This window comes from Paramacrobiotus metropolitanus, unplaced genomic scaffold (genome assembly GCF_019649055.1).
Source record: "Paramacrobiotus metropolitanus isolate TYO unplaced genomic scaffold, Prichtersi_v1.0 Parri_scaffold0000187, whole genome shotgun sequence".
NCBI classification, from domain to species: domain Eukaryota; kingdom Metazoa; phylum Tardigrada; class Eutardigrada; order Parachela; family Macrobiotidae; genus Paramacrobiotus; species Paramacrobiotus metropolitanus.
This window is the reverse complement of record NW_026570407.1, coordinates 109,024-134,457: the sequence shown is the minus strand read 5'-3', so window position 1 is coordinate 134,457 and position 25,434 is coordinate 109,024. Positions and strand designations below refer to the sequence as shown.

The window sequence follows — 25,434 nt, the reverse complement described above, 5'->3', positions numbered from 1 at the left end:
CTACAGTGTGCATCACTGTGCAGCACGTGCTATGCCGCGCCCACTACACAACTCAAGCCAATCAGAGCGAGACACAACACAGACCGTAATCCATCGGCGTAGCGCCTAGCGCCACAGGCGTGAACGCTAGTGAGCCCTCGTCTCACATGCCTCTGGGGGGATGCCGAGCTCCGTTGAGGCTGGACACACTCCCAAATCCACGAAAAACGACGGTCGCCGGTGTCTATGCGTGCTCGAAAACATCAAATTCTCTTATTCCATTTATCACATCAATTCCATAAGGCACAATTCCATTTAATACGATGTGAATAAAGAGATCCATTTATAAAAATACTATTCCATAGCAATTCTAATACAAAACAGATCAACAGTTAAAAAGATCAACAAAAGTATTAATCAAATGTAGACTAGGATCCTCCATTTCTGACTCGTAAAGGTCACAGGTCCTGTCCACCGTTTTCCGCACTTTGGCCCATTCCGCTCTGTTGAGCAAGTCCGCGCATCCGTAATGCGACTTGTAATCACAATCCGCTTGAGAGTCAGGTGCGTATCAAGTACGACTTAGGAATACTGCTTCATCTTTGGGATATGGTGCGTATCAATTGTACGACTTCAAAGTGAGATCCAATAAAGGTCATGGAGGGACGTCATGTAGACAAGCGTAGTTCGCTTCCTCCCTGGTAAAGGTCATCCTTTGTTAAGATGATCCGTTGAGATGTGCGACTCATTATGGGTTAATGGTCCCAAAAGGTCATGCGACTTGAACTCCGGTACGGTGACTCGGTTGGACATTAGTAATTCCAAAGGTCATCCGACTTCATTTAAAACTTCCATTAAAGGTCGTGGAGGAACTCAGCCGATTTTTAACGACTTTCAAGCACTTCTTCGCTTGCCTCCCTGGTAAGGCTTTCACTTTGACCTTTCCGTCGCACATCCAACTTCAATATGCCTCGAGCGGCCAGAGTGCCGGCAAAGTTTACCGTAGCATCTCTGATGGGGCCGGCTAACTACCGCATTAAATTTACCCCACGACGCTTCCACATTAAATCTTTAACTCTTGTTCGCCGCTTGTGGCCCAGCTTCGGTACGAGAGATCCGGCTTGGTTACCGCTATTTCTCTCGTTAATTTTCAACACTGAATCGCTCGGAGGGATTGCCGGCATAGTTTACCGTAGCAACTCTAATGAGGCCGGCTGGCTGCCGCATCAAATTTACCTCATTAATATTTCCACCTGTTGTCTTTCTCTTTTTCGCCGCTTGTGGCCCACTTTCGTATTCAAGAGATCCGGCTTAATTACCGTAGTTTCTCTTGCCAATTTATAACACTGAATCGCTTAAGGAGGAGGGCCGGCTAACTGCCGTAGCTACTCCCTTGGGGCCGGCTTTATGGACCGAATCAATTTCAACCCCAATCGCTGCTCCACATGATTTCTTTATCCTTTGCGGTTCTGTGCTATAAATGCTGAAAACAACAAATACACAAATACAGTTTATGGTAATATGTCATGTCGCCCTTATATACCACACCATATTTCATTTTTGTGACGTACCGACATATGCCGTAGACGCCCTTTTAATAGTGTGATCCTAGCGATCAGCACTATCCCATTTCATTTGAATCGTCCTCGCCATCTCTTGGCGGGCGTTTCTTGGCACTTTCTGGTTGATTTCGGTCAGACGTTCGGTCAACTGGTTCCGTGGGACCAACTGCCATGACCTTTTCCGGGTCAACTTCTCGCTGACCGCGACCTTTCCCTTGGCGACTTCTTTTGACCGCCTCTACCCGATGGCGTGCGTCATTCTCTTCCAACCGCAGTCTCCGGTTGTTAGGGTCATCCGCCAATCGCCGTTGCACATCAGCGAGATTATCGCGGAGTTGCTGGTTTCTTAGACCGCGTCGTTCTATCTGGTTAGGAGCGCGTTCTGGGCGTCGGTCGCCTTTGTTCACCAAAAACTCATTAATGTAGACGTCTACTCCGTCCACAGGTTCGACGTAGTCGCTTCCCATAGTATCCTTGATCCGGTTAATCCTTTCTTCAACTTGGAAGGCATGGCGCTGTGTAAGATTACCCTTTTCCCTTCTTGTCTTACACTTCTTCAACGCCTTGCGAGCCGTGTGGGCTATTCCGACATGTTCCATAGGCTCTCCCAGTTTCGCCACATGAGGTCGGAAGAGCGGTGGAATATCATCCTTCATGGTGTTAGAAACCAATTGGTTCTGTGTTTTATAGTGTGCCAATCTCGCAGCGAAGACCTTCTGCCCCATCCTTTTTGCGGCATGGTCTGTGGGATCCACCTGTAATCCGATCGATGCTCTAGCTGCAAGCAACTTGAAGGCCGGATTTACGTGTCGTAAGACGAACTGAGCCGCATATTCCTGTCGTTCATCATAGTCTGTGTAATAAAATTGTGTCATCCCGACTGGGTCAGTCGTGTCCAATGGCACGTCCAATAGGCTCAAATCCAGCAAACTGTGTAATCCATTTCGTCGGATGGGGAGATAACAATCTCGCGCAGAGTCACGAGGAATGTATAGTCGACGAAAAGTTCCTTCTTCCACTCCCCTCTTAATCTCTCTCGCGTACCCAGAATCGAGTAAAAACTGGCGAAGCTGATTCAGAATCGTGTGAATCTTATTCGCCTCCGCCGAATCATCGTCAATTCCCTTGTATCGGCAAATTTCCGTCTTTTGTTCGTCGGTGTCGCGCATATCGTATATCATGTCGATTGTGTCGGGGTGTCGGTTATTGAATCTGGAAGTCGTTCGCCGATCGCGTTCATCCGGCTCGCGCAGACTTTCTTGTGCGCTTTGTTTTCCAGGTTCTAACTGCGGCGGTTCATTACTCGCCGGTGTAGCCGGTTGAAGGTCGCTATCCAGAATTACGTTCCGTCGATGGGTCGCGTTATCTTGGGGCGTCAAATCCGCAACTGAGCTGGCCCCTTCCATCGGGTCGTCTTCTTGTGCCGCACTCACGATGGGATTCACCACATGGATCGTGGACTCCATTCTTTGATACTTTGGGGGTGAATCTTCCCTTTCTGCGCTCGATGACCTTTTACTTGCGCCAGACTCAAAACCCGCATAATACCTGGCTCTTTCCTGCCATCGCTTATCTTGTGGGTCTGGCGTTCGATTCCGGGTATGTTCACGTCTTTTATCCCATGACCTTTCCGGTGTTGACATTCGAACATTGCGGTTGCGGAATCCAACTTCCAACGGCACCTGATGACCTTTCTTTTCAGGCTCTGTACGGTATGTCTCCGCACGCCGTTGCTCTTCGCGTCCTCTTGTCGCGGCCAAAATCTTTGCCGTATCGATTTTCCGCTGAATACTTGTCTCGGTTATCTCGTTTCCATGGCGCACCCATCCTCTTCCGCCACGGTAATCTCTGTCGTGAGAACGTTCGCGTGACCTTTCGCTTCGTCTTTCAGAAGTCCGTTCGTGTTCGCGTGAATGTCCGCGTGACCTTTCTCTCTGCGGAGGCGAACGGGGTCGTGTAAACACGTCATCTCGTCTAAATCCTCTAAGCGCCTGTAGAACATTACTCTCGTTCTGGCGGCATAAGTGAAACAATGTGTGGGTCCCCCAACTTGTGAACGCATGTGTAGCACGGGAACTTCTTGTCGACCTTTCTGTTATTCCGTAAACAGTCCGGACACTTGGAGTTATAGCCCGTAGATCTGTTTATCTCCGATGCCGTTCCTGAACTTTTAGGAGTGGCTTGACCTTTTGTGCCATTTTCTTCGTTTGAAATCTGCAATTAAAACAATCCGTCATAGAAACCTTTCTGTGTAACTCGTTTCCATTCTTATCCATTATCAAGGCTTTTCTATCATTTTTACGCCTATTCCGTTACTGAGCTGAGACTTTCCTAGCTCATGCTGCCCTCTCTGTCACTGTAACGTGGTGACCTTTCTCACGTTATCAGCACTTTCTGACTACTGTGACCTTTTCTATTAGTCTTGTTGTCGCTATTTCTGAGGTTGACCTTTTCGCTCTTATTTCCCGTAAAGCTTTTCTCTTTCGTTTTTAACTATTTTATGCTTTTTCTGTAATATGCAGGGTTCATTGCTCGCTGCATATTACACGCTTCTCATTCACTCAGACTCCTTCGCCGGCGGTTGATATGGTTTGAAGTCAATTCGGCCATCCTGTTTGATATGAAGCACGTCATCTGCAATCAATGCTTCTACGGCATTCTTTATCCATTCTTTATCGTTCTCAATATTCAATTCTCCCAACTCATAATGGACGGCCATGAAATTCGAAAGGTCACCCCATGACGCTCCATTGGTGCCGCCAATGGCGTCCAAAGCCACATCTGTAATGGCTATTTTCCAAGCTTCCAGTTCCATTTTTAGTCTGGGCGTGCGTTCCGTGCCCTGTTTCGGAAGATAGTAGATGACTTTGTTATCTTTGTTATATTTACATCCCAGTCTTCCTTCCTTATATGCCCGTTTCAGGACTCGTTCGGTCATATTTAGTGACGATCTTCCGTTCGAGTTTACCGCGAATTGTCTTTTGAGGTCGGTACCAAGCATTTCTTTTTCTCGAATACTCTGGAGCGCAGCCTGTACTTCGTTCCATGTCCGATTATTCACATCTAACGGCACTCCGAGCAAATAATCTGTCGCCTCTTTGGTTTCCGTTTTCTGGGGGGGGTTTTGCCGAGTCCGTTGCATCGGTCGCCTGTTCATCTATCTTCAATTTTGCCAACGAGCCTGATGATGACTGGGCAGATTTCGGTTCAACCGTTTTCTCTTCCTGTGGTAAAGTCTCATGACCTCCCAGTTCATCCGCCGACTTTGACCGTTCTTTCTCGAAGGCATCCTTCAGTGGTGCGAACAATGATTTCTGATACACTTGTCGCGCGGAGGCTGCTTCTGCTTCTGCCGCTGCCTTGTCCATCGGGAGCATGACCTTTTCTTTCTCCCGTTTTTCTGAAGTCCCATGACCTTTTGGTTGAATTTCTTCCGTCGCAGTTACTGGTGTCTCTTGACCTTTAGGCTTTTCTGTGTCCGGTTCCAGAGGCGTTCCAGAGGCACGGGCAGCAGAGTTGTCGTCGTCACTCTCCTCGGATTCGGAATCCATGGGTCCCTTCTTTTTCGACACTTTCGGTACTTGTGCTTTAACCCGTACGGTTCCTTCCTCAGCTGTTAACTGCGCGATTCGGTTCAATATGGGAGTTGTCGGGTCTCCCCTCGATGGCACCCTTTCCGTCTCCTGACTGTCGGACATATTACAGTGGCCTTGTTTTTCCGGCGGTATTAGGCCCACTCTTGTATATCGGATCGGATATCCTTTATGTGCGTTCGTTGTGGACAGGATATTCTGTTTTATCATCCTTGGCAACGCGCGTTCAGTGGCTGTATCGATTTCCTTTATCAATCCTTTTCCGTCATTCCAAACAGCGTTGATGTATTGGCTGATCCGGTGACTCGTTGACCCCAACGGGCTTGTCATTCCCGCGATTGCCCTTTCTACTCGCATTGCGGTATCTTCGTTTGGAGTCGTCAGCGACTTATCCGAGCTTGACGGTCTGAACAGTTTAGCCTAATACGCGAAATTCGGATGTTTCTGGAGAAGTTTTCCCGCATTCCGAGCGTATTCCAATACCACATCGAACTTCTGTTTGGTAAAACTACGGTGCTTATCCTTCCTCAGATATTTCTTTAAACCCGTTCTGAATTTCGACGTTACTGATGTGGTTCTTATTCGTGTAAAGTTTTTCTCCGCTCCGTTGAACGCATCAATAATTTCGTCAATCGTGGTCATATTATCGCTGTCTGGATCTTCGAATTCCGCTTCATCGCCCGAGTAATCAAGTTCACTGTCACCGTCCGGTTCGATGTAGTTGGCCATTGCCAATGCGTCGATTTTCATGGCCTCTTTTCCTTTCTTTTTCAACTTTGCGGGTTCGCTCTTTGCTTTTTTCCCTCTCTCAAGAGCCTCCGCTAGGCTTCCTGGCTCCGCGGTTCTGGGTCTAATCGTTTTCGGGTCCGTGTGTGACCTCGTACTAACCGTCGAAGTACTTGGAAGGCTCACTTCCGATGCTTCCGATTCACGAGACGTCTCTCGTTTTGCCTTTTCTCGCGTTCCTTTTTCCCTACGCTCTTTCGTAGAAGATGCCGAGATGACGACTGGAACAAGCTGTTTCACAGCTATGACCTTTCCTTTGGATGTTGACGGCTCAGGCTCGGTGACCTTTGATTTTGATGTAGCCGATTCGATAACGAATTTCTTAGGAATGATAGGTACGGATGACCTTTCTTCCGCTTCACCGACTGATTCGTCCAATATCTCGACATCATGGGACGACGGTTCGTCTTTCTTCTTTCTTTCTCCCTTTTTCTTCCGGGCGCTCGTACTCTCGCTTTCATCACCACTCTTTTTCTTCTTATCTTCTTCTTCCTTCCGTTTCTTTAGGAATTCACCTTTCTTGACCTTCTCACGGTTCATGGCCTCTTCTAGTTTAGCCGCTTTCCTCGGTTTAACGACCACTTTTGGAGGCTGTTTATCTTCCTCGGGCTCCTGGGCCCTGTCGTCGTCTTCGTCGGCCTGTTCCTCTGCCGAATCATCGTTAGCTTCCTCCTCTTCTGATTCGTCCAGTTCCGATGGTCTCCGGGTACTCTCCGTTCCTGCCTTTTCGGCTACGGAGGCCTCTGCCATCTCTCCGGCTCCACTTTCTTGTGCCGGGTTTTGGGCCTGAATTTCCAAATGTGGTGTTTCTTTAGCCGGTGCCTGTGTAACGATCTCCCACAGGGGGTTTTCCTTCGCGTCATAAAACACCGTTTTATACGCTCCGTTTTCCGTTTTTCTTGTAAGTCGAAAATGGGCTTCGTCTATCTCCGCTCGATGTCGCATCATGCTGATCAGCGTATTCGCTTGAATCAAAGAGTCTTGACGTTCACTTACTGGTATCAAATTCCACAACTGTTCAAGTGCTGCCCGATTGGCGTGTTCGGCACTCTCTTCTGACGCATCCCATGGAGCGTATGGGATCGGATCTCCCGTTATCGGGTCGACGATTACTGCGGTTATGCAATCCGTTGTTCCATCGCCGAAGTGGAGTGTTAGCGTCATTTTCCTGCTTGTTCCATCGGTGTACTTCAGGGTTGATTCGTAATCGTCTAATGTTCGCCTACTCGGGTCTGGGTCTGCTGTTGGTTTCGGCCGAATTCTCTCTTTCGTCAGCAATTTCCCGTCCACTGTGTATGTATATGCTAAGTGGTCGTCATTTGTGCCCACCTTAATACGGATCCATGCGTTTTCTTCGACCGCAACTTTGGACACCACGTGCTTCATCATCTGAATAAGGACTCTCGGATTATGGCGTTCCTCCGGGGGAATGAACTGTAACGCCTCATGGACTTCTGTCTTTGCCCTTTCTCCAATTTCAGTTTTGAATGACTTGTCCGCTAGGGGATTATATGAATCAATCTCCTTATTCGTTCTTTTATCGACTATCCGAGCGGTGACCTTTCGTTCGTTATGGTCAGTTCCAGTGTATTTAACTGTAAAAGTCCGGCACTTCGGAAGTCGAACTGAAGCAGCTTCAGGATCCGGCGGCGTGGGTGGTGCACTCTTTCTACCCACTGGAATCGGTGCTTTACTCGTCGTGACCTTTTTCGTCCGTTGGTCCTTCTTGTCACTTTCTTTTGGACTTGTCGTCGGTGACCTTACTCTTTTTCCGCTTTTTACGGTCCCGCTAGACGGCTCTGTAACCGAACTGGTACGTCCGCGTACTGATCCTGCGGTTGAACTGGTTCGTGACCTTTCTGCTCGTTCGGTTAATTCTGTCTCAATTTTTCTCTTTGTTTCCAGGAGAGCACTGTCCGACATCTCCTCTACTGGTGCTTCGACTGATGTCCGTGATGGCCCCGCCGCGCTGCTTGCTGAGGGTCCCCTTTCTTTGGGAATCGTCTTAAGGAATATCTGTATCTTCTCGATCATCGGCGGCCATTTTCTGTTGGTTAGAGCCGGATGGTACTGTTTCATCGAAGCGATTCTGATCGCCAACTCTTTACGTTTCACTTCGATGCTTTTAGTCTTTTCCTTCATCGCGATATGGACTGCTTCAATGATCGCGTCCAGACTCATCAACCTTCCATAGAATGCATGTTCGTCCTCGACTCGCATGTGGATTCTATAGAGATCCCGGCACATTCGGTTAAAGTCCCCAATGGCCGCTGTATCAGCAGCTGTCAGTCCTTCTTCGTTGCCCACTATCACGTTCAGTCGCGCATCATCTTCTTTCATGTCCAACGGAAGTTTCGGTGAGTAATCGTGCACCGTTGGTTCACCCGGGGGCGTTGCCCGTAGACCATCTGGTCCGACCTGCTCCAAGTTTGGGCCCAGCGACGGCAGTACGCCTCGCGGTCGTGGTGAGTCGAACCTATTTCCTCCTCGCCTCGCTCCTTTTTGTGGCGAGTTCCTGTGAAGTCTTTGCGCTCCCAGTTGCTGCGGTGTTCTCATACGAGGCGTTCCGATGTCTAACAGTGACAGGCCTCCCGATTCTGGGAAAGGCGGCAATATCGGGGATGACCTTTGCGACTGGGCCGCTAGTATTCCGCCAAATCCTCCATGTCCCAAGTCACAAGTCTGCTCGGTGTAGTCTGTTGCGGTGGCGGCATCAACATTCTTGCCGGTCCCATCATTTGCGGTGGTCCCATCGGTGGGGTATACGATCCCGGATGCGGTGGATAAGGGGCACTCATTATTTGTCCCGCATACTGGGTTCCGGCAGGTAAGCCGTGGTGCACCCAGTTAACCGTGTCTTGGTAAGTCGTCTGCTGTCCCGGATCGTGATACACGTAATACTCCGGGCCGCCATAATAACCTCCCTGGCCTGGCTCGTTCTGTGCCGTTCCTGCTGACGACGTCGACCCTTCGCCATATGAAGTGTCGTATCCATATTCCCCTTCCATTCTTTTTGGGGTCGATGTCTTTAATGGATTTCCAATACTTTCCGAATCCGAATTCTCTGAATTCTGTCGTTCCAATCTATCCATTAACTGGCTTACCTTCTGTAATAATGAAACAATATTGATTAGCTCTCATAGCGGTGGTGACCTTTTTACGCCTTCCCAACTCCTATTTTTAGTGAAGTAAAAACCCCTTATACTTTTGGGTTAATTTTCTTTGCGTCCTTTAGTTATCCGATCAAGAAGTTCTTTGTCGGCCGCATCTTCAACTTCACCATTTTGGGTCAACAATTCCGTAGGAGTCAGTTTCTTTTTCTTCTGTTTAGCCTTTCTCTCCGCGATGGCTTTCGCTATATCACGGCCCAATTGTTCAGCTTTTGATTTGACCGCTTCTATTTCCTCTTTTCTCGTTTCTATGAGGTCATTATCATTCATCGTAGCAGTGCGTGGTTTGAAAAAGGATTGTTGCAAATCCTTTTTGGAAGTACGCTCTGGTACTTCGCCATCCTTCTGGCGATTTGGTAATGTGGCAGGAAGGTCACCAGTTTCTGGTGACCTTTCTGCCAGATTCCCAGCTTCTGCGTTCAACTTTATTGTAACCGCTGTCTCAAAGTCTTTATCCTCTTTCCTCGGTCTCCCTCTCTTCTTTTTTGGTTTATCTCCACCTGTATCAGGTAACAGAGAGCGTGGTTCGAAAAATTGACTGGTATCGTTTTTCGTAGCCTGCTCGGCTTCACTGGGTTTATCTTCTTCCGACTTTTTCTTTTCGGGTAGCAGAGGTGGTTCGAAAAATGATTTGCGTTGGGAATTCAAATCATTTTGTGGACTTCGCTCTGATTCCATCTCTCCTTGAGGATCGTCTTCCAACTTTTCATCTGGCAATGGTGGATGCCATGGTTTAAGACGGTCGATTGAGACGACCTTTAAGTCCGCTTCCTTCTTTGGGTTCTGTTCAATGACCTCTGCTTCATTTGCTCGCGGGAAGCTAAGAATTTTCCATACTTTATCGTATTTTGACTTAAAGTCTGACTGGTTCTCCTTCTTCCCCTGTTTCGTATCCTTTGGGAGTCGTATCAATACAAAGTCGCCGACTTTGAAGTTCGGCTCCGATTTCTTCTTGTTATAAATTTCCGCGTTCTTTTCGTACGCATCTTTGATGTTACATCTCGCCACCTCTTCGGCAAAGGTCAAGTTCTTCTTCATGGTCTCTACCCATTCGTCTGGGGTCCCATAATCGTCCGGGATGTTCGTTTTTGTGACCACGTCCTCCGGCATTGTCATTTCTCTGCCGTGCAGCATATAATATGCTGAATATCCGGTCGTGGCGTGTACAACTCTGTTCATCGCCGAAATGACATATGGGAGGTACTTGTTGAACTTTCTTTCGTTTCACGCTTTCAAGTATTGCGCCAGGCCATCCGCAATCGTCTGCATCTGTCTTTCAACGTGGCCTTGACCTTCTGGATGGTATGCTGTTCCAAATGTGTGTTTAATCTTAAACACATTGGTGACCTTTGTCAAAACTCCAGCTGTAAAGTGCCGTCCGCGATCTGTATGTAGGATGTGCGGTGCTCCGTGTACTAGTATCACGTGCTTCACGAACACTTTTGCAAATTCTTTAGCTGTAGCCGTCTTCATTGGTACGGCAATCACGTATTTCGTCAACTGATCGATGAACACCGCTATGTACTTATATCCACGTTTCTTCGTCGGTAGCAACGGTCCTTTCAAGTCCGCGTAGACTCGGAAGAACGGATGTCCCACTTTAATCTCTTGCAGTTTTCCGGGTGGGCATTTCCTTGGTGTTTTACGAAATTGACATCCTTGACAGGCAGTTATGTAATTCTTAACATCTGTGCTCATTCGATCCCAATAATATCGGAGTCGGATTGCTGTCAATGTCTTTTCGAATCCAAAGTGTCCTGCCGCTTTCTCGTCGTGCAATGCGTGGATTATCGCTCTTCGCATTGACAACGGTACCACATATGACCTTTCAAGTTTCCCATTTTTGTCCTTTACTCGGTACAATATGCCGTTCCATAACTGGTAATGCACTTCAAATTTCGATCTCGTTTCAGCATCTGGTAGATGTTCCAATTCGTCTATTATCATTGCCAGATGGGGATCCTTCAACTGTTTATTGCGCAACTGTAAGTTCGAGTCATCTTCCTCTTCCTCATCACCTTGCAGGTTGACAATGCGAACTGTCGCTGTGCTGAGTTCTTTCCAATCCTTGATGACCTGACATCGCGGTAACGGATTGTATCTCTTTTTCGTCTGTTTTGGGAATCTCAGCAACTTAATCGGGCATTCGTTCAGCGCCTGTGTCACTTTGTCCGTTTCCCAAAGGTCATCTCTATTCTCCGTTGTTTCATGAAGTTCCGTGACCTTTCCGTTTTGAGGTTCGGATTCCGCTTCGAGTCCGGTGACTTTTAGGTCACTCACGGTGGGCAACCAACTTTTTACCCGGTTCACTTTTGCTTCGTTTTCAGCCGACTCATTCGCCGTAGCTGAAGTGACCTTTAAGCGTTCTTCTCTCTGTTCCGCCATCTGTAAGAACAGCTGTCCAATTTCAATCGCTGGTTCTTTCGTGTCAAATTCTTTCTTGTAATCTTCAAAATTCGGAATTTCGTCGAATTCTTCTTCATGGCACGTTGGACCTTCAATTGGCGCTCTTGATAGTGCGTCCGCATTATCGCAGTACTTTCCCGGTTTATATTCGATTTTGAACTGGTGACCTTGCAGCGCCATTGCCCATCTCGTCAAACGCGGGTTCATTCCAACTTTATTCGTTTCCGACCTCAATAGGTTAGTCAGCGCCTGGTGATCCGTTCTTACGGTGAAATCCGCATAATCGATAAATGGTTTGAATTTCCTGACAGCAAACACTACTGCCAGACATTCCCATTCCGTTACACCGTAATTTCTCTCGGCTCCGTGTAAAACGCGACTCGCGTATGCGATGGGATGTCCATCCTGTGACAATACCGCTCCAATTCCTTCTTTGCTTGCGTCACATTCAATAACGGTCGGTTTCGCGGGGTCAAACTTCGCCAATACTGGACCTTCACACAACAGTTGTTTCAAACTGTTGAACTCGTCTTCGTGCACTTTCGTCCAGTCTTTCTTTACTTGTTTGTCTTGTCTCAGTAATTCATACAAATGGCAAGTCTTCTGTGCATATCCCATTATGAACTTGCGGTAATAGTTCGCTAGTCCGAGGAATGACCTTAACTGCCTTTCTGTTTGTGGTCGTTTGAATTCTTTAACTGCGGTGACCTTTTCAGGATCCATTCGAATTCCATCTTCGCTGAGTATATGACCCAGGAATCCCATTTCTTTCATTCCAAATTCGCATTTCGTTGGCTTTATTGTAAATCCCGCTTCGACTAGGCTCATCAATAACTGTTTATCATCAATAACTGTTTATTTCGCAACTGCAAGTTCGAGTCGTCTTCCTCTTCCTCATCACCTTGTAGGTTGACGATGCGGACTGTCGCCGTACTGAGTTCATTTCAATCTTTAATGACCTTACAGCGTGGTAGCGGTTTGTACCTCTTCTTCATCTGTTTCGGGAATCTCAACAACTTAATCGGACATTCGTTCAACGCTTGTGCCACTTTGTCCGTTTCCCAAAGGTCATCTCTTTTCTCCATTGTTTCGTCAAGTCCGGTGACCTTTCCATTTTGTGCTTCAGATTCCGCTTCAAGTCCGGTGACCTTTAAGTCACTAACGGTGGGAAGCCAACTTTTTACACGGTTCACCTTCGCTTCTGTTTCAGCCGACTCATTCGCCGTAGCTGAAGTGACCTTTAATCGTTTCTCTCGTTGTTCCACCATCTGTAAGAACAACTGGCCAATTTCAATTGCTAGTTCCTTCGTGTCGAATTCTTTTTTATAATCTTCGAAGTTCGGGATCTCGTCGAATTCTTCCTCCTGACAAGTTGGCCCTTCGATCGGCGCTCTTGATAAGGCGTCCGCATTGTCGCAGTACTTTCCTGGTTTATATTTAATTTTAAACTGGTGACCCTGCAGTGCCATCGCCCATCTTGTCAAACGCGGGTTCATTCCCACTTTATTGGTCTCTGACCTTAGTAAGTTGGTCAGCGCCTGGTGATCCGTTCTTACGGTGAATTCCGCGTAGTCGATAAATGGCTTGAATTTTCTGACAGCAAAGACCACTGCCAGACATTCCCATTCCGTCACATCGTAATTCCTTTCAGCTCCATGTAGAACACGACTCGCGTATGCAATTGGATGACCTTCTTGTGATAGGACGGCTCCAATTCCTTCTTTACTCGCGTCGCACTCAATAACGGTCGGTTTTACCGGGTCAAACTTTGCCAATACTGGACCTTCACACAACAGTTGTTTCAAACTGTTGAATTCCTCTTCGTGCACCTTTGTCCAGTCCTTCTTCACTTGTTTATCTTGTCTCAACAGCTCATACAAATGACAAGTCTTCTGTGCATATCCCATAATGAACTTGCGATAATAATTCGCCAGTCCGAGGAATGACCTTAACTGTCTTTCTGTTTGAGGTCGTTTGAATTCCGATACTGCGGTGACCTTTTCCGGATCCATGCAAATTCCGTCTTCACTGAGGATATGTCCCAAGAAACCCATTTGTCTCATTCCAAATTCGCACTTCGTTGGCTTTATTGTAAATCCCGCTTCGACCAAACTCATCAATACGTTTCTCAAGTTCTGCATGAAGATCGCCCAAGTTTTTCCGGCGAAAATCACGTCATCAATGTATCCGAAGACGCAACCTTTTCTTTTCGCCTTCGAAAGCACTTTATCCATGCACAATTGGAATGTCGCTGGTCCATTGCAGACTCCAAATGGCATTCTTTTAAATCGGTACATTCCGTCTTGCGTTACAAAGGTCGTCTTGTTGATTGACGCTGGATCCATTGGAATCTGCCAGAATCCACTTTGTAAGTCCATTTTCCCATAGTATTTGTTGCCTGCGCACGCATCGAGCAACTCATCCGGATTCGGTAGCGGGTAGTTATTCTTTCTCGTCAGTTTGTTAAGCATAATGTAATTGACGCAAAATCGCGTTCCCATTGTTCCGTCGCCATTTTTCTTCACTGCCAATACGACTGGGAAACTCCATTCGGCATCCGATGGTTCAATCACATCTTGTGCCAGCATCTCTTCTATATGCTTCGTTATGAACTCGCGGCCTGTCCAACTCGTTCTGGCCGGGTTAGATTTAACTGGTTTCGCATCTCCCGTATCGATTACGTGAGTAACCCCTTTCACATCTCCATATGGTTTCTTTGATGTGGGTAAGACCTTCCAGAATTCCCAGAACGCGTTATACACGTCGTTCTTTTGTTCCTCAGTTAGGTCAGGTCCTAGTTTCAGATTTCCAATTATCTTTGTCAATTCCGCTTTCGTCGTATCATCCACCTCTGGGTCTTCGAGTACGTTCTTTACTGTCCCAGCGTTGACCTTTACGTTTTCCATATGTTCATACGGCTCAACGTATCCGAGGAGCTGATTTTTCTTTACGACTCGGTATTTGCTACTGTGTTTCGCGATGACGATTTCAAAGTATTTTCCCCTGTGATCCGTCACTCCTGCCAACGGTTGTACTTCAGTTTCCACTTGTGGGACCGGTGTAAACATCAACTTGTTCTGAGCCGGTGCATATTTTCCCATCTTGACCTTTACCCGTGTGCAGTTTGACAGTTTCAATTTAATTCTTTGGTCACTGTAGACTTTAATCACATCTTTCGACATTCTAGCCTTTTCCACTTTCAATCTTCTGACTTTAATTTCTTTTTCTTTTCCTTCGTCCACTTCGTCATCTTCATCGAAATCCATTAAGTCCTCCTGTTCTGAAAGGTCACTTACACCTGAATCTTCCGAAGTCGTCGAGTTATCGCTTGAACTCGTCCATTCCGAGTCCGAATCGCTGCACTCGTATTCTTGTGCAGCGGCTTGACCTTTATCAGCCGTTTCGAGTGGGCGCTCATCAACTTCTTTATCTTCTGATGAAAGGTCACTCTCGTTTTCCCGCGAATCACTAAGTTTTTTCACTTTTGAATTTTTGAGCAGGGGTTTGTCCCCTTCTTTTGCCTTTCACCCATTTCGTGCAGCGACTCTTGGGTGACTCCTTGCTACCCGGATTCTCGTTGGTGACCTTTCTGATTGATCGGAGTTTGACCTTTCTTCGTCCAATTTTGACTTTTCTATTTTCTCGAGGTTCGTTAATGGCTTTTCGGTCGACTTGACCGGCGGGCATTCCTCACCGTTATCGAGTGACCTTTCCCCGTTTTTTGCCTCAGTTACTGGGTTTTGCTGTTCATTCGATATCCTTTCGACTTCCTCTTTGAACTTCTTCCACATTTCTCCTCTGTCCGTTAACATCTGTGCAATGTCGAAGGCTGATTTCGGACTTTCTTCTGTTTCATTTGATCCTCCTTCAGCTGTCTCTTTAACTGTTTCCTCCTTCTCTGCTTCTTTTATAGTCTCTTTATCAACTCCATCCTGTTGGACCGTCTCGTAACCTTTAGGTCGTTTGGGACCAACGAAGACACAATTTGCCATCAGCTCTTCGGTGACCCAATCATCACTCGGAATCGTTTCATACATGCACCACGTGTCGCCACCCCGTTCAGGGTATTCAACTCCGTCAGGGTCTGGTGCAAAGGTCACCTTTTTCTTCTCCATCAGTCCCGGTAACCTTCTTTTCCGGGTCACTTGCAATTCTCGCATCTCCTTTGTATCAAATATAGGAATCTCCGCTTCGAATTTCCTCCAGTATTTGCCGAATATCTCCCAGTTATCATCTTTGAGTGCTTTGCAGAATACCACCACCGATTCGTGTACCGGTGTACCAAGTCCTGTTGGAAATATAACTGTTCTCCCTTGACCTTTGTACATGTGATTTATGCGGAAGTCCCAGAACAATTCTATTCTAGCTTCTTCCCATAGCTGTACTTTCTCGTTCATTGAGTCTATCTCTCTTTCAAGTTTCCGCTCAGTTAATACCGGGTCAGGAGGATCTTGGATTCCGTTGTCCACACGGTGCTGCCAATGGTTCAGCCATTTTCCTCTCCCCGTAATGAAGTTTTTAACACACGACAACCAAGTCCGATATCTATTCCAATGATACCGCTCGATGTGTGGCTTCCACATTTCGTTTGTCCGCATGATGCTTTTCGTTTTCTTTTGGACTTGACCTTTAAGATCTGATAATGCAGCGTTACATCTCGGCCATTCTGAAAGGTCATCTTGGGATGCATTTTGACAACATTCAGTGCATTCCCGTTGTGGTTGCACTCTACACGGATCCTCGTAGTAACCGTGTCCGCAACTCCCCATTCGTTCTTCTGGAGTTAATATCCTTCGGTTCGTTTGCGGGTTGGCAACCTCCTTCTTTTGTGTTGTGGCTTTTTGCTCACATTCGATTTATGTTATACTCGCTTCGTCGGAGGATATTTCAATAATTTCTGTTTTATTGTCCAGTTGGTGACCTTTCAATTGTTCAAGTGCTTTGTTGCGGATTTCGCTCACGAACATCTGCTCTTCTTCGGCTATTCGTTTCAATATCCGCAACCTTTCACTCTTTTTATCCTTTGTGACTTTAGCCGTCTTTATTCCCAGTGCCTCTGGTACTGGGATAGGCTTTGCCCACTCCATGCCAGGCACAAGCGATTCTTTCGCTGCAGCTGTCGCTTCTTTCTGTGTGGCAGCAATCTCTTCTAGTGTTGGTGACCTTTCGTCATTTTCAGTAGCAGATCGAGGTTCGAAAAAATTCGGGGTACGCTCTGGTACTCTTTGCAAATCTTTTTCTTCGGTTTCATTTTCGGTAGCAGGTCGTGGTTCGAAAAGGTTCGAAGTGCGCTCTGGTTCCAAGTTCGCAACTCTTGTCGCTGGTGACCTTTCGTTTTCCTTTCCCAGTGCCTCTGGTACTGGGATAGCTTTTTCGACGTATTCTTTTTCTGTGGCTCCTTGCTCACCGTTATCTGCGATCATACTTCTCCCGTCCGGGAGAAATATGATCGCCTCTTCCGTGTCTGGCGTAAGCGGTTCCTTTTTCCTCTCGTTCGCTTTTTTGGCATTTCCACTTTCGCTTTTCTTCTCCGGTGCCTGTGGTACCGGGATTGTCCGTTGGCTAATCTCGTTTTGCTGCACTCTCGTCATTCCCGGTGCCTCTGGTACTGGGATGACCTTTTCTCTTCCCTTTTGTGTCAGCATTGTCCGGTTTAGTGTGTTTTCAATCTCCTGTTGAATCATTTGTAGCTGCTCAAATGGTGACAATTCTTTTTTCGCCCTCATTTCCTTTGCCTTTCCCGGTGCCTCTGGTACTGGGATTAGCGTTTTATTAACCGTTTGAGCATTTCCCGTCTGTTTTACAAGTTCGGTGACCTTTCCGACTTGAACTTTGGCAGCTGGTTTCGGATCATCTTCTGTTTCTTCTTCGCCTTCGTTATCCATTAGTACGAACTTCTTCTCTAAGAAGTCGAATTCCAGTAGCACCTGTACGTCGTCGCACTTCGGTCGGACGTAAAATGAATGTTCGCTAGTCTTTTTCCTTAAGGTCACTGGTGCTACGCAGTAATGCGTCACCAGGAATCCTGACGTTCCGCTAATTCCGTTTATCTTCACCAATCTGTCTGGTGGCAATGGGAGCATATGAAGTCCATTTGTTTCGTAAAACGGTTTACTGATCAGCGACGTCTCGGCGCCGGTGTCCAGCATTGCGTTGACCTTTATATCTCCAACTTTCACTTCGTGAGTGTACGCTTCGATTCTCTTAGGCAATTTTCCGTTTTGAATCTTCAAGGTGTGAATCTTGCATTTCACAGGAATTAGCGATACTGGTCCCGGATCCATATCGGGAAGCGCTTGCCCTTTAGCTAGAGTGCTATGACCTTTCAGTATCTCGCTCAACTTATCAATCCTGTGTGGAACGTCAGCTCGAACGTCGTAAAATTGTCGCGTTTTTGTCTTGTCAACTTGCTTTTCTGTAACCGTTTTACCACTGGTGACCTTTTCAGCCTTCTGCACTTGCTCGCTCGCTTTTGTGCTGTCCACGTGACCTTTAGTCACTTCATTTATCGTCTCGTGGATCAGTTCCTCTTTGCAGTTTTCATTTCGTTTGTCTCGCAGCTTCTCAATGACTTCACTTGTTATTTGGTCAGCTCGCTTCAATTCATCTGCTTCGCTATCTTTCATCTCATTTGGTGACCTTTCATATGTTACCATATCATATCCCTTTTCGGTCATCCATTCAATGACTTTTGCTGACACTTCATTATTCGTTTTCGTCGGGTTAGTCTGTGAAGACATTCCATCCGTTCGGGCTGGTGATTTGTCGTTGGCATCCTTTTGTAATGCTTGCGATAAGTCCCGTGACCTCTCAGCTGCGCTACTCTGTTGCGTTTGCGCCATCTCATTTGACCGTCCTTTTTGTTCATTTTGCGCTAAGTCCTGTGACCTTTCATTGCGCTTTATAACAAATCCGCCGCCTGTCAGCTTTTGTTTGGGGACTTTTTCTCCATAATTCAGCGGTTTGTTTTCCGGCGGTGCGTTTCGCGGGTTATTCAGGTCAGCTTGTGCATTCTTGTATTCAGTTGCGTTGAATACTGGAGCAAGGTTCGGTGACCTTTTAACTTCTTTCCCAGTAACCAATTCTTCCAGTCGTTTTCTCTCATATTGCGTTCGCAATTCCTGCATATCCCTGTAGTCTTCTTGTGACATTCCCGCCTTCTTTTTTGCTTTTGGCGTCACGGGTATCCACATCCCGTGATTCCCATTCGGTCTGTAAGCTACTTTTTGCCATATTTCCTTCCGTTGCAGCGTTACTGCATCCACAAGTGAGTCGTCGGAGTTCTGCTGTGCCGGTTCGCTATTCTTCTGCTGCGCTGTTCGCAGTGTCAAGTCTGTTTCTTGACCTTTTAACACGGCGCTTTCACCGTGACCTTTAGCGTTCGCACTTGCTCCTTTACTTTTCACTTGGACTGTTCCTACGGAAAATGACCTTTCATCTTTACTGGTAACAGGGATATTCTGTTCCATCCATTTTTGCCTTATCAATTTCTCTTCCTCGTCCTCGGAACAATTCCAAAACTTTGGCTTTGGTTCTCCGTAACAGTCGCAACTTGGCTCATTCCCTTATCGTTTTCTGCCAAGTATTTCCGGAATTTTGCATGTTGCTTATTTACCTCTTGCGCAGTGTCGTTCTGCGGTTTCTTCTGGTTCAGCAGCGCCTGTTTAATCTTTGCATTCCGTTGTGCGCGTCGTTGCGCTAGCACTTCTTCGCTGCAGTACGGTGACCTTTCATTTTGCTGTGCTGTTCGCAGTGTCGCGCTACCGTCACGACGATTTCCACTCGCAGTACCATTCTGCGGTGACCTTTGGTCCCGTTGCGCGTTTCCACTCGCAGTACCATTCTGCGGTGACCTTTTATCCACTTGTACTGGTTTCCCGATAACCAGTTCTTTTTGCTGCTGTGACGGCATCCTTATAGCCGTTTCAATTTTCTTTTGCAATGACGACATCCATTTAGCCGTTTCTATTTGCTGTGGCGGCATCCATATAGCCGTTTGCTGTGGTTGCGGCATCCATATAGCCGGTCCACTTTCTTTTTGCGCTGACGGCATCCTTATAGCCGTCACAGTGGTCACATTCACTGCAGTACCATTCTGCAGTGGTGACCTTTCCATTTCCCTTTTATCCGGTGGTTTCGGGTCGGGTCGATCAGTAGGCTCACCGGTGCCTACTGATCTTGCCCGTTTCCCTGAACCGGCGCACCACCTTGTTGCGCGCCCTGCACATTTCCTTGCACATTTCCTTGTCCGCCGTTATTCACCGGGACATAATTTTGTCCGCCTCCGTTATTCTGGCCACCACCATTGTTTTGACCACCACCATTATTTTGGCCACCACCCTGTTGGTAGTTTCCTTGGCCACCCCCGTTTCCACCGTTTCGGTTGCCGCCATTCCAATTTCCGCGGCCGAAGCCTCTGTTTCTTCCTCTGAAGCCGCCGCGGCCGAAGCCACCACGGCCGTAGCCACCATTCTGGCCACCGCCATTTCCGTTATTCCCGTTTCCTTGTTGATTTGGGAAGTTTGCCCGAGCCTGGTACCATTGCGCAATCAGGTCATATCCGTTTGCCACCGCCTGACGCCAGCCGCCTGTGGCGCGAAGGCGTTGCCACTCTCTGAAGGCGAACAGGTTCGGATTCTGGTCTGGCGGCGTGTTCGCGAACTTACATCCTTGGGTCTGGTGGTTACCGTACATACAGTACTGGCACATCTGCACGCCGTTTGCAACCCATCCGTCGATCATCTGAAACTTGAACTCAGTTCGTGACCCTTGATTCTGCTGGAAATTATTCTGATTCCCTCTGTTTGGCTGAAAGTTGCCTTGACCTTGACCCTGATTCTGGAAGTTCCCTTGACCTCCATTCCAATTTCCATTTCCGTATCCGTTTCCACCGAAATTTCAGTTGCCCGTTCCCTGTTGTGGTACCCCAACATTCACAGGGGCCACATTCTGTGGTGCCGGTGGAGCCACATTCTGAAGTGCCGGTCTCACTTGAGCCGCTGCTTGGATTGCCGCCACCATAGCGTACGTAATTGGTTGTCCCGTCTGGCTGTCGATAAAGGTCACCTCCTTTGTGACCTCTTGCACCGGGGCTTCTCTGCGGTATTCCACCGCCTGTTGAACCGGCGCTGCCGCAATCCTTTGTTGTGGCATCGTTTCGACTTGTCCAGACCGGATGGTCACGTAATCTTGGTTACGTTGACTTTTGGGAGCCTTGTATTTCTCTTCTCCAGCTGACCAATGTCGGAAGAAATCTTTGATTTCGGTTGGCGTTCTGCACTGCTGTGTACGCAGTGCTCTGTAAAGGTCACCGTCGACTCTGCATCCTTCGATCAGGAAACCAACTGCTTGTTTTTCGGTTATGATTCTCTTTGCCTTGAATTTCATGATCGCTTGATAAAACTGATCAAGCGATTCTTTACCAAGGTCAAATTTCCCTGCCATGGCTTCCCGTAACCCAAGAACTTCTTCGTCACGGTCACCATATTCATCCTTGAATTTGGTCATCCATTCTGTAACCGTATATTCGATCTCTTCCTGGAGTGCGATTTCTCTCTCTCCTTCGAACCAGGTTTTTGCCGGTCCCTTCACCGCACTAGCTATTTCGATTAGGATTTGATCGTCAGTAAGTCGGTATGTTCGCTGCGTATCCCTGACCAATTGTGTCCAGCCATTAACTGCATCGCGACTTCCATCAAAGGTCACTAACGTCGTTTTCCGAGCCATCGAATTGAGTGCTTTTGTCAATTGTGCGGCTGTCGATTCTGCTGTCGGGTCATCCTCCTCTTCGCTACTTTCATCGTCGTTTTGGTTTCGTTTCGCCTTTCCGTAGCGGGACTTCCGTGGGCGCTCTTGCCGGCTGGGCGGTCGGTCTCTTCTCCCTTCATCGACGAAGACATTCGTTTCGATGTGCGGGGGAAATTGGGAGGGATCACCGTGACTCGTTTGTGGATAACCTCCTAATGGTAGTTCTTTGTCCTGGTCACCGTTCGTTTCATTTTTGACATTTCCTTTGCCGGTACCAGTTCGTAGCGGCATTTCAAAATGGAAACTTTTGCCCGTGCCCGTTTCATGTGCTTTGCTGTAACTGGGCGGCGGTGATTCCACTGCTGCTGTTCTGACTCCATATTGCAGAAGCTGTTCATCCTTGTGTTTGTTTGACATGTTGAGGGCCTTATTCTCGTCTTCAAGGCGTCTGACTTTCAACTGATATTCCTCCTTTTCAGTTTTCAATTTTTGATTCTCTTCGTTGACCTTCAACATGTGCTGATGTAGTTGGAACGTTTTTTCCTGGGTGACCTTTTCAGTATCATTTTCCACTTTCCTGATGTGTTCCGCCAACTGGGTCACGTCTCTTTCCAGTTTCGAATACTCATCGGCTGCCGCTTTCAGTTGGGTTTTTGTCTGATTGACCTCATCTTCTCTCATCATTGCCGTTTGGGTCATATCGATCAACTCCGTGTTGAGTTTGATGATCTCCTGTGTCTTCTGATGGACCGTCTGTTGCCACTCTTTATCTTTCAGTTCAAGTGCCGTGACCTTTGTGTCCAGGAGGCGCGCCTCATGCTCCCATCTCAAGCCCTGGTCGGCAATTGTCTTCGCGGCTTCTTTCAACTCTTTGATCTCTTCAGTGACCTTTTTGTTGTCCTCCTTCAACGCCTTGTTCTCTTCCATCACCTGTCTTATTTCATTATTCAACCGTACACCTTCGGTGGCTGTAAGATCTCGCAAGTCCTTTGCCACCTTAGCGGCTTCATCAGCCCTTCTCTGGTGGTCGTATGACTCCTTCTGGAGGGTCCCGATATTCTCGTCGCGCAGCTTCAGGTCATTCCTGAGCTTGAAGACTTCAGTGGTGTTCGTCAACAACCTCTGAGTAGCATCGGCGAGTTTGTTTGCATATTCATCTCTTTTCGTTTCAGCTTCGGTGACCTTTGACTTCAGCGAGTCTCATTCGTCCTTCAATTCTGCTAAGTGCCGTGACCTTTCCGCTGTTTCTTCGGACATACTCTCATTAAGATCACCGACTGCGAGATGACCTTCCATTTCTCTGTCATCTGTCATCTTCAAATATTCTTCCGCGAGTTCTCTTTGACGTTCGTATTTGATTTTCCATTCATCCGCTGCGCTTTCCAAGTCAACTTGTTGTTGTTCCAATTCATAAATCCGGGCTTCCAGGGACGACAGTTTATCCCGGTTTTCTTTCGTTCGTTTCATTGCCTGACTCCCCTTGGCTTCGAATTCGCTTTCCAACTCCCTCACGCGAGTCCTCAAAGTCGTTGTGGGACTGTTCGGTGATGGCGGTCGAACATTGATGACCTTCCCGTTTGTGTGCGTTCGATAAGGTGTTCCGGTATGTCTTTGAATGGTGTTATCCCTTCAGCACGGTCAGCTTCCTTCATCGCGGTTTGGAAGGACATGTTCATTGTCGTCTCGTCATCCGTGAAATATGATTCGTTTAATTCATCGGAGACCATTGGAGTTGCCCAAAGGTCATCATCCGCCGTTTTGTCATTCAGCGAAAGGTCACTCAATCCAAGTTCAGCCAGTTCCGCTTCGGTGACCTTTGTGTTTCCACCTTCCGATTGAGTCAGGTTTGCCTTTTTATCCTGCTCTTCTATTCTGACAATGGTAGCATCCAGCTGTGATGCCCCGACTGCTTCCGCTTCCGTTTTTATGGTTCCATCCTCACCAGTGACCTTTTTCTGGTTCATCGGTTTTCCTCCCGCCACGAACGCGGGGGTTTGCTTTCCATCTCCGCTGGAGCTCTCTTCGTTCTCTGTAGCTCCCAGCGCCACTTTGTATGTACTGTCACTGCCTTTGCTGTCCTTCCTTGCAAAGGTCACGGCTGCTCGGGTCTGTCTGTCATGTCCGACTGGACGCGCGAGCGACTTGTATTCTTTTCTATAAGGATCAACTGCGCCTTGCTGTGATCCGCGGGAGCTCCTGCTTCCCTGGCTGCTGTTAGATGTCCGTTCCGCGTTGTCTTTATCCATGTTGATCGGATAACTTTGACGCTCCTGCCAATTGTTCTCACACACACGTTATTGTATGGTTTATTCGATTGCCCTAAAGGTCACTTTACGCTCTACGAATTTTTCAAAGTTCCTGTTAAAGGTCACTTTTCGGTTGAAAAAATTCGTCTAAGTCCCGTTTAAAGGTCACTTTTTCGGTAAAAAGTTCGAGAAATTTGCCCTAAAGGTCACTTTCCAGACGAAACTTCGACACCGCTTTTACAATTCGGAACGCGTTTACGAACAATTTCCTACAGCTGCTGATATCGCTGTACTATTACACAATTCAACTTCGCTTCGATAAAGGTCACTGTTTGTCAGTTTCAGGTCTTAAAGGTCACTTCCAAACTCAACTCAGCTCAAAGGTCACTTTCCAGCTCAATTTCTGTTAAAAGGTCACTTTCAGCTAAATTCAAGACAAAGGTCACTTTCCAACTCAATTTCAGTTAAAGGTCACTTTCTAGCTCAATTTTAGTTAAAGGTCACTTTCCAGCTCAATTTTGGTTAAAGGTCACTTTTCTTTTCAAATATCTCGTCTCATCTCAATTTGCCTTTTTACAGTTAAAGTTCAACGGAAAATCCCCATTTACGTTGTTTACTCCGTTCCTATTGGTCCGCTAGCTCAAATGATTCGGTTCAAATTTTGACCAATCACGGCTCAGATAATCGACCAATCACGTTAAACCATTAAGATTTTATAAGTGCCTGACGTCACGGTCAACGGCCAGACATGCGCACCGTGTGCAAATCCCGCCTACGTCTACGCTCAGCTCAGTATCGGCCAATAGAAATTGCGGATTTTACTGTCTAACCAATCCCGTAATTAATAACGGTTTCTACCTGTTGACCGTCCGTTCCACGGGAAAATGATCCAAATGATCCAATTTCTTCTCCACAATCCGCTCCTGCGTTGCCGCTTTTCCGTAGCGGTTGTGCCGCACGCTTTTAGTCTGCTACTGTGCCGGCTGACTGCCGTAGCAACAGTAGTAGTGCTCTACTCCAGTTTGGAGGAGTCTGATCTGGTCTTTTCCCGTGCGCCCCTTTTGGCGCTTCGCCGCTTGTGGCCCACGGCTTAGGCTTCGCTGAAGCCTTGCCGAGTATCAGTGACACCAGTGTAGGTCTTCGCTGAAGACTCTACACCGAGGAACACTGACGACTGAAACTCTTGAACTCTTGCACAGCTAAGGAAACAGCACGGTTCTTCGCTGAAGATACCGTACCAAAAACCGAAGCTGGTAATCCACGTCCGATGGGGGAAAATTGCACCGCTTGTGGTGTTGCGCTTTGCTTGTGGACAGACCTGTGCCTTACTGGTCACGGTGAACACGTCAAATAACAGGCCAACTTTGCCTGATACCAGTCAAATCAAATCAGATCAATTAAAATCAGAGAACCGCTGTCGGCTCTGCTACCATCTAATGCTAGATCCAGAATGGATCCAGGGACGGAGACAGAAACGGAATCTATCCCGTAGAGTGAGCGAAACGATCTGGTTCGCGAACTATGCGGAAACACAAAACGTCGCACCGTAATCGCTGACTTTTAATATTATTGAAAGTCTGGAGCACAGAAAATCAACCACTGATCGGCGCAGCTCGATCGTCAATCGTAGAGCCAATTCTACAGTGTGCATCACTGTGCAGCACGTGCTATGCCGCGCCCACTACACAACTCAAGCCAATCAGAGCGAGACACAACACAGACCGTAATCCATCGGCGTAGCGCCTAGCGCCACAGGCGTGAACGCTAGTGAGCCCTCGTCTCACAAGTTCATGTATGATGTATGTAACCCTGTGTAAATGTACGTATTACAGAACTTTGGCAACTTCTGACAAGCGTAGTGTTTGTTAGCTGAATAATTGGTGAGTTACTGAGCGGGGCCGTTTTTGAAAGGTTAATTAGCCAAATAAAGCATATGTTTTTGATA

The 25,434-nt window shown here is 47.3% G+C and overlaps 1 protein-coding gene across 1 annotated transcript; it reads right to left on the bottom strand.

Annotated features, from left to right (window-relative positions):
- On the bottom strand, window positions 1-25,049 carry LOC129600626 (uncharacterized). The gene is made up of 3 exons (XM_055499165.1): window positions 24,348-25,049; window positions 3,592-3,755; window positions 1-3,532 (listed from the first exon to the last, which is right to left on the bottom strand). Exons 2-3 carry the CDS (start codon window positions 3,601-3,603, stop codon window positions 1,601-1,603), a joined length of 1,944 nt encoding a protein of 647 aa, XP_055355140.1. The 5' UTR covers window positions 3,604-3,755; window positions 24,348-25,049; the 3' UTR covers window positions 1-1,600.
- Between the last annotated feature and the right edge of the window lie 385 nt (window positions 25,050-25,434).